Below are 8792 nucleotides of genomic sequence, written 5' to 3' on the forward strand. Positions count from 1 at the left end.
CCGATTTCCTCGGAATCGGTTCCTCGGACCAACCCCTTCCTCGGAATCGGTGGAGTCTCGAATTTTTTGCAATAATACTAGACAAATAAATTAATTTTCAAACATTTTAATGCAAAAAAGAGTTCCCCTTTAAAAAAATTTCGCCAGAATTCAACAATTCCAGATTCGTTCCTTCCAACACGCCGGCAATACGACGGAGCACTGGATAAATACGACACCCATGTAGATCGATTCGCCACTAACGGACCAACAAATCCAATTAACATTCAGGGAGATTTATCACAACTCCGGCTGTCACCAATCGGAACTACAAGCACTGGAAATACAGCTATCCAACCTGCAAAAGTTGATACGATAGTTGGAGCAATGCCAACCATGCCCCCTTCGGCTGGTTATCATACATATGCACCTGCTCCGACGGCTATCGTACCCAAAGTTGTGGAACGAATTCTCTCCCCTGAAGAGATCACTGGATCTTATAGACAGCAGCAAATTCGGCCGATCTACAACGAACGCGTGTATAATGGACAACTTCGAAATGTGAAAATCGATCTAGTCAATGAACAAAGAAGATTGTGATGTTGTTGCAGTTAACTTATGAAAATTACAAAATAAAGTTGTTTTTTGATTGCAAAGTATGTTTCAAGAAATTACAAAGTTGACATACAAATCATGGAAGATTACCAGTAACAAGAAATAGAGAATACATGAGGAAGATTGGTCGGATGGGGGGAGGAATGGATAATTCAGAGAACAAGAGTGATGGGACAGGGTTGAGACAATAAGAAAACAATCAGCAACAATCAGAAAGATGCTGATCGACGAGTGGGTTTCCTGTGAAAAGGAAATAACCAACTGCCTCTCCGACTACAATCGAGAGGATCAAATTCATGTTGTAGGTCATGACGATGAGCATGAGGGCGTAGGCCAGGAGAGCCTGAAAGAAATGAATATTAGATTGTTGAAAACACAAAAATGGTTATTAGATTATGCAGAATGGTAAAAAATTATGCAGAATGGTAAAAAATTATGCAGAATGCAGAATGGTAAACAAAATCAGTAACCAAGGATGTTGGGAATGGCTTTTTCAATTGTTGGGAATGGCTTTTTCAGCGAATTCAGCGAGATTTTGGGGTTCGCTGGGGCGCGTTTTTCGACCAGGCTTCCTGACACAGCGTGTGTCTCCCCACCTTTAAGAAGTCAGCGAAAATTCTGAAGCATTTCATGCCATGATTACCTAGTTCCAACGAGGAGAACACATTTTTGAGAAACAAATTTTCAAAAAAAAAAACTTAGAACTACAACTAACCTGAAGGCCGTAGAGAGCGCCCTGCGCAATGCGGTACGAAGTGAAGAGACGTCTGGTGAATCTGAAAATTGCGTAAAATTTTTTTTAACTTTTACGCTAAAAAAAAGCGTACCCAGACAACTGAACGAGCGGTGCAATGTGAACGGAATCTTCAGAAATGGTGTCGCCTCCACTATTCTGGGGATTTGTGATCGACGCTTCTGCGTGTCGCTGTTGTCTCTTTTGATTGTTCCAGACCGCCAAAAAGTAGCGGAACGATTTGATGGCTTCGTAGAGAATGCACAGAAGGAAGCTGATGAGCATGGATACGGCCATTCCTGGAAATTTATATATATATATATATATATATATATTTGAGCTTTCGTTGTCAGAAAACTCACCAGACAACGACCCAGTTTTCCACCAGCTGAAGAGAATCTTCTCTCTTTCGCCGAAATGGAGAGTCATATCCATATCCATAAACTAAAAATCAATAAATTTGAGTTGTTATCAGCAAGAATAAAACTGAAAGAGCACACGGTGACACACTTGTCTAGCGAGGTCGGTGATTAGATAGCAGCTGTTTGTTTACATTCAACGAGCCTTGTCAGCTGAAGTTGAGGAGAGAAAAAAGGTGTTCCGAATAAAAATAAACAAAATATGGGGAAAAGGAGTGAAGAATCAATCGGAAAAAGTTTGGTTTGGGGTAGGCGAGATGAGAGGAAAACGCAAAATGTTCGAATTATTTTTATGATGTAGATTTACGGCCGGACTAGCTGTCTGCGTCTCTCTACTTCATCATGGGCAAGCGCTCACTCTCCGTCTTCTCTGACCATGAGAACAAGGCTGGATGGAATGTGAGAATTGGGAAAAAAGATCAATGAGGGTGTGGTGGGGAAAAATTCGTTTGCATCGAAACTTTCGATTCGAAAGTCAATTAACTTTGATTGATTTGAGATGGGGTAAGACAGAGGTCAAAGAATGTTCTCGAAGTGATACCCGATGTATCAAGAATACTTCAAAAAGTTGTTGCTTCCAAGATTGATCAAGTTTAACTCAAAATATGCATTTATTTGAAATTATAAGCATAACTCAGGGAATTTTCCGGCAAGTTGCTGCCCAATATTAGCAAGTTGCTAAGCCGAAAAAAAAATGCTTGCCGCTGACAAACGGCAAGCCGTTTTTTCGGGTCAGCAACTTGCTGTTTTATAAAGCAAGTTGCCGTTCTTCGTGAAATCTAAATGGCAGCTTGCCGAATTAAGAGCGTTTTTTTTCTCATAATTTCGAAGTGGACATATTTATTTAGGACATGTTTATTGAGGAAACAGAGTGAGAAAACAATAGTAGGAAAAAAGGAAGTCAACTATAGGTGGAGGGTACAAAGTAAGGGAGATTGGGGCAACAATATTCAAATTAAATCCGAAAATTTTTCCATGAATTTGAGGAAGTTTCTTGCAAATTCGTAGGCATTACTTCGCATTTTGAGTTTTTCTAAATGTGTATCTTAAATTTCCATCAACTTCGACATTCAAGAAAAATTTCGACGTTCAATTATATTCAACGTTTCGCATCACGAACGATTATAGCAGAGGGTTCTCACGGAGTGGACTGTATGCAAATGCAAGAACTTCTGAAAATAAGATTTCATGAACTGCTTGAGAAATGTTTCTTACTTTGTAAAAAAATTTCGAAATGCGATTCAACTTCATATCAGGCTTGTCGCATAGGTTGTGAGAAATAGTGTGATAACCGAAAAAAAAGCTCTGAAGATTGTTTTTGAAGGTAGCAATTCACTGTGTCGATGCTTCAATCGTTCGCTTTTTCCAGTTGTTCTTCGATATTTAACTTGATAAAACCACTCGTTCTTTGTGGATCGTATCATAATGATACTTTCGAACTTCGATGACTATATCGTAGAAAAATTATAACATTTTCTGACGAGCTTTGGATATATATAATTCGACTTTTCCCCAATTTCTTGTTCCTCGGTGATCTTAGTCCGAGCTGTCCAAACCTTAAAAGATATTAATTTTTCTAGCAATATACATTTCTAATATTACCTTCAAGCTTTCCTTTCATTTCGTTGTGAAGATAGTTTGAAATACAATAGAATCAAGCAAAAAATAGGATACAATAGGACAAAATAGGACAAAAAGAAAACTAATAATTCGAGAACATTTGAATGTCATCTGAACGCAGCAAGAGATCGGCAACTTGCTCTTTTCACGGCAAGCAAATAGCAACTTGCTAAAACTGTTTCATGCATGCGGCAACTTGCTGTTGTACCACCCTCTTGAAACAAGGTCAGCAAGCAGTAGCAACTTGCTAATTCATCCAGCAACTTGCCAAATTGCTCGCAACTTGCCGTTTGCTTGCCCGAAATTTCCTGAGAAAATGCTTGTAGTCATGTGCATACCATCATGTAAAGATAGCTAGGACTACATTTGCAAAGCTCATTTAGATTATAGAGAACAGGAAAGCACTTTTATCTCTTTGTCTTCCGTTCGAATTATCATTCTGATACAGAAAATGGAAGAGAAACTCCGGTGGCCGTGGTGTAAGATCCCACAACGACAACTACCGTAGTCTGAGAATATTTGAACTTTCCTGATTTACTTGCTGGATTCGCAAAAAAATTGACTTTCAAAACTTTCCGAAAAAAACACTGCAGTGTGTGGAAGACAAACGCCGGTGCCCGTAGTAAATGGTCCCAAAACTATAACTAGCGTAACCTAGAATTTGTATTTATTTTTGTATTTATTTTCTCTCTTGTCACGGTTGTGTTTCCTGTTGCTTTTCCCTAAACAAGTCGAAAAACAAAAACTGAAAACGCATGGAAATCTAGATAAAAAAATTCGAAAAATTGAATATTTTTAGGTTACTGTAGTTATAGCTGTGGGACCTTTGGCCACGGCTACCAGTGTTTCTCTTTCACAGCTCCGATTTTTATGTACCAGAATAATAGAAGAGACTACGGTAGATTACTGTATGAGTACCTTCAAATCATAGCTTTCTCGAACACAATCTCGTAAAACCGCAAACAGAAAAACAAAATTTTTTGATGATACTTTCTCAATTGTTCCCTTACTTTCCAGATAGTTTCTCTCATCAAACAGGTCTAATTAAACAAAGATAATCCCGACTGTATCCCGTCTGTTGCTCAGAACAATTGTTTTTGTAGGTGGCTTGAAGGGCGGCACATGTTTCTTATTCTTACCATTAGTGCAATGTTTGCTCAATTCATTAGTTGTTGCTGGGGCCATTAATATCCAATCCCAATCAAAAAGAGGAGATGTCTGTCAAAAGATTACGAAAGGAGCGACAACGTGTTCACCAGATGTACTCATCCATCCACTAATCCCTCGCCGTACAGTTTTTGAAAATTCGTTTATCGGCTTGCCGCGGCGGTCCTCACCTGGCTACACGGGTTCAAGTGGGAATCAAATCGAATGCTTTTGAAGAATCTTTGATGGGGGTCATCAAGGTTCCCGCATGTTCTATTAATTCATTATGTTATACCGAAAAAATAGCTCGATATTATGTACATTTAATCGGATGAAATACCGTAAACACTAATAGAATGACACCAAAAAAACTTTCAACGTTTAGCCAAGTTATCTCGGTACCTGTGAGAGATATCAAAAAGTAGTAAACTGACAAAACGATTCTAATTTTATGATAAACATTTTGCTAATTGACCGTTTTGTGGTATCTTTCACAGCAACCGAGATAACTGAGCTCACAGTGAAGAAGTAGAGTGGCGTTCTATGAAAAAAAGCATTCAAAATTTCTTAATGGAAATTTTAAAAGAATTTTGAAGCTCTGAAAAAAAGATAAAAGTTAAATATCTTTGAAATTTCCAGGAAAAAATGAAACAAGATACCGTAAACCTGTAATACAAGAGCTTCCACACTGTCAACTTTCAGCCATCTTATCTCGGTTTCCGTCCACGACATGGAAACGATGTCAACTGATGAACTGTTTATCATAATATCATAAACATTTCATCAGTTGACACATTTTTTTTATTTGTCACAGTAACCGATATAAATCACTCAAACTTGACAGTGAGGGTGTCCTTCTATTTCATACCAGTGTAAAAGGCTTTGAAATTGACACAACCTCAAAATGTTCTAAATATTTGAAAAAATGGAATTTTAGGAAATATTTAATTTTATGAGAACTTCTGTAATTGAATGTAATGAAAAAAAGAAAAAAGATGAACATTGAACAAAGATGAACATTCATGGTTTTTTGGCTCCAAACAACATACCGTAAGAACTAACATAATGCTACCCAAACTTTCAACTTTGAGCTCATATATCTCATTCCCTATAAGAGATATCAAAAAGTGGTCAACTATTAAAATAATTAATAATAAAATAATTATAATATCAGAAACATTTTGTTAGTCGACCACATTCTTGTATCTTTTACATGAAACGAGATACATAGGCTCAAAGTTAGTTGACAGTTCGGGTTAAAAAACAACGATAATATCTTTTCTGTGTGATAATATAACTAAATGTTACAGAAAAATCCCATCCTCATGCGATTGAAGTTCATCAGTTCTGGTTACGGTCGACGGCGATGGAGCTGACCCAATCGAATCAAAAATTGAAAACCCATTCCATTGCTCATGCTTGTTTTCATAGTTAAATTCATACCAATTTTCGCTCAAAACATCTTCTCATTAAATCTTGTTTTCATTTTCAAAACAAACTATACAGCTTTTCGTACAAATAATTAGCTCGATGAGCCGCCACCGCCGCCACGGACAAAACATCGTGTTCCCAGTTTGTGGTCAATTAGGAGCTTCAATACGACACAGCGATGCTCAATACGGTAGCAAAATCCGTCAATTAATTAAAATAATTGCTGTTGTTGTAAAGTAAAGTGTGAGGGTGGTAGGATGTGGGTGTATGATGGAGTAATAATTCTGAATTATTGCTCACCCCAGGATACTTCTCTTTTCGGTGGCTCAAGAAACAATAGATAAGTCAGAAGGTGTCAAATGTTCAAAGTGCCCATGGGGTCTATGGCATGGGGTAAGAGCGATAATAAGGTGTGAATGCTCAAAACGGAAGCAACTTGTTCTTTGTCTGATTCTGATGACGTGGCAACTTACACAGTAGGTGAGGGTCCCCCACTCTTTCCATTAGTTTTCGTCAAGAAGTATGTCTCTACTAAAAATAATAAGTTAAAAGCCTCCTTCTAGCCGTCTATAATGCAATAATAGTCTTCTTCTTTTACTCAATTTCTTCGTTTAGTTCGTTTAGGTCCTTTTTCCCGTCTTCCTTTAAAAGAAGATGTACAGTGATAGGGACGGGGAAACAAGTTGTTAAAAGTGGTGAACATCTGTGAGACGGTTCAAATTGCTCAGTTGCACAATGACTATTATCCTCGGGGCGACACAACTCAACATGTTCACACTTATTATTATGGGGATGTGTCTTCTTTATCGTATTGTATTATTGTAACACAAACACGTAATTAGAGAGTGATGAGAGGAAAATAAGAAGAGTGGTCGATAGAAGGTGATGAGAAAGAACATCTGGTTGATCGGAAATGTGTGTTTCAAGTTCAGTGGAGGGTACAGGAAATTACAGTACACATTTCAAAGTTGGGAAAAAAGGCTCTTGATCTTGTCAGCTTACAAAACTATACAACAAACCGTCTATGATATGATCTCCTAAAAATGAAACACTCTGCACACCTTATAAGCCCACCCTGTAACCCACCGTTAACGTGAATTTTAAGCTCAATTATTAGGTTGGCGGGAAAGTCTTTGTCACTCTGTTTGTTTAATCACTGTTCTCGTATATGGAGGCTGTGTATGATATCGACTCTAGTGAATAACAAGGTGATAAGAACCTTCCATATAAACAAGTCCCCATTTCCTTCCCTGCTCCTCATCTGTAATTGAAACGATATGTTTGTTCCCACTGCTATTCACATCAGACATGTTTTGATTTACCTCTTCCTATCTCACACCACGATGAAGGATTCGGAAACTTTCTTGAAGAATGTGTACAACACACATGCCCCTCACTACAATACTATTCGCAATTGGTTCCATCGTTTCGAAAAAGATGACTTCTCGCTCGATGAAAAGGATCGCTCTGGGAGACCCCGTGAGTTGGATTTGGACAAGCTGAAGCACGCATTGCAATCGGATCCATTTCAATCTAGCCGTGAACTAGCTGTCACATTCGGAGTTCACCATAGCACAGTCCTTGAAGGTTTGAAGTCTCTTGGAATGAGAAAACTTTTTGGTCGATTCATACCTCATCACCTGACTCAAGCCAACCTTGACCGCCGAGTCGACGATTCGATTACTCTTCTCACTCTCCACGCGGGCGATCGATGGCTGGACCGGCTAATAACCGGAGATGAGAAGTGGGTCTTCTACGATAATCACCACAGGAAATCCCAGTGGGTTGGAGAAGGAGAGAGCCCACAGGATGTCCCCAAACCCGACCTTCATCCGAAAAAAGTTATGCTCTCTGTGTGGTGGGGAGTGGACGGCCCCATCTACTGGGAACTTCTGCCCGAGGGCAAAACAATAACTGGAGACCTCTACACTACTCAACTACGAAACCTCAAGAAAGCAGTCGACCGTTCGGCCCTGAAAGACAAGAAAGTGTACTATCAACATGATAACGCTCGCCCACATGTTTCGAAACAAGTGAAGCAGGAGCTGATGGGATATGGATGGAATGTTCTCCCTCACCCCCCGTATTCTCCTGATCTTGCTCCTTCCGACTATTGGTTATTGGCGATATGACACGTGCCTTCGAAGGAAGAAGCTTCAATTCCCGTGGAGCGGTCGAAGCGGCACTCAAACAATACTTTGCCTCACGCCCGGCTGGATTCTACCGCAATGGAATCCATAAATTGAGGGAACGTTGGAGACATGTTGTTGATAATGATGGACAATATAATTAATTATTCGGTTATTTTTTCTTTGAGAAATAAACTATTGAAAAAGTGACAAAGACTTTCCCGCCAACCTAATATCTCAGTTTCTTTTTTTTAATATCTTTTACAGGAACTGAGATTTGTGACCTCAAAGTTCAAACATGCTCTTTAAGCTCTATTATCTCGGTTCATTTGAGAGATATCAAAAAGTGGTCAACTGATAAAATATTTTTGGTATATTTATAAATATTTTGTCTGTTGATAACTTTTTAATATCTCTCACAGGAAATGAGATATATGAGGTCAAACTTGACGACTAGGAAGGGGTAGTTCTTTTAAAGGGGGACTCCGACCAAAAATTTTTATTGCCCTGTTTGAAAAAATATGTATTTTCCTAATATTATTGCGAGAAAATTCAAAAGAAAATCCTAAATCCCTGAAAAACGGCGTTGAAAAAAAAGGATTTGAATTCCCGCGCAGTGAGAAACCTAGGCCACGGCATCACAGCGCCTTTTTTACATGGAAATTTTTCCGGATTTTTACGGTGTTCATGTCCGGCAGGTTAAAAATGTAAAAAACCACT

General features: G+C 38.7%; 3 protein-coding genes across 3 annotated transcripts in view; 2 read left to right on the forward strand and 1 right to left on the reverse strand.

Annotated features, from left to right (window-relative positions):
• CBG11154 overlaps positions 1-579 on the forward strand; it is a gene marked incomplete at both ends in the record, with an annotated part of 8958 nt that extends 8379 nt beyond the window's left edge. Inside the window, one exon of the mRNA XM_045242074.1 lies at positions 164-579. Coding sequence (XP_045094470.1) covers positions 164-579 — 416 coding nt within the window. The remainder of the gene's footprint in view (positions 1-163) is intronic.
• A 214-nt stretch (positions 580-793) lies between these two features.
• CBG11156 lies at positions 794-1768 on the reverse strand (the record flags this gene model as incomplete). The annotated part of the gene is made up of 4 exons (XM_002630384.1): positions 794-937; positions 1310-1370; positions 1422-1626; positions 1690-1768. The coding sequence occupies 4 exons, from the start codon at positions 1766-1768 to the stop codon at positions 794-796; spliced, it is 489 nt and encodes a 162-aa protein (XP_002630430.1).
• A 4943-nt stretch (positions 1769-6711) lies between these two features.
• On the forward strand, positions 6712-6971 carry CBG25528 (the record flags this gene model as incomplete). The annotated part of the gene is made up of 2 exons (XM_045242075.1): positions 6712-6739; positions 6898-6971. 2 exons carry the CDS (start codon positions 6712-6714, stop codon positions 6969-6971), a joined length of 102 nt encoding a protein of 33 aa, XP_045099144.1.
• Positions 6972-8792: the final 1821 nt, after the last annotated feature.

Source organism: Caenorhabditis briggsae (genome assembly GCF_000004555.2).
Source record: "Caenorhabditis briggsae complete genome, chrII, whole genome shotgun sequence".
Taxonomy (NCBI): domain Eukaryota; kingdom Metazoa; phylum Nematoda; class Chromadorea; order Rhabditida; family Rhabditidae; genus Caenorhabditis; species Caenorhabditis briggsae.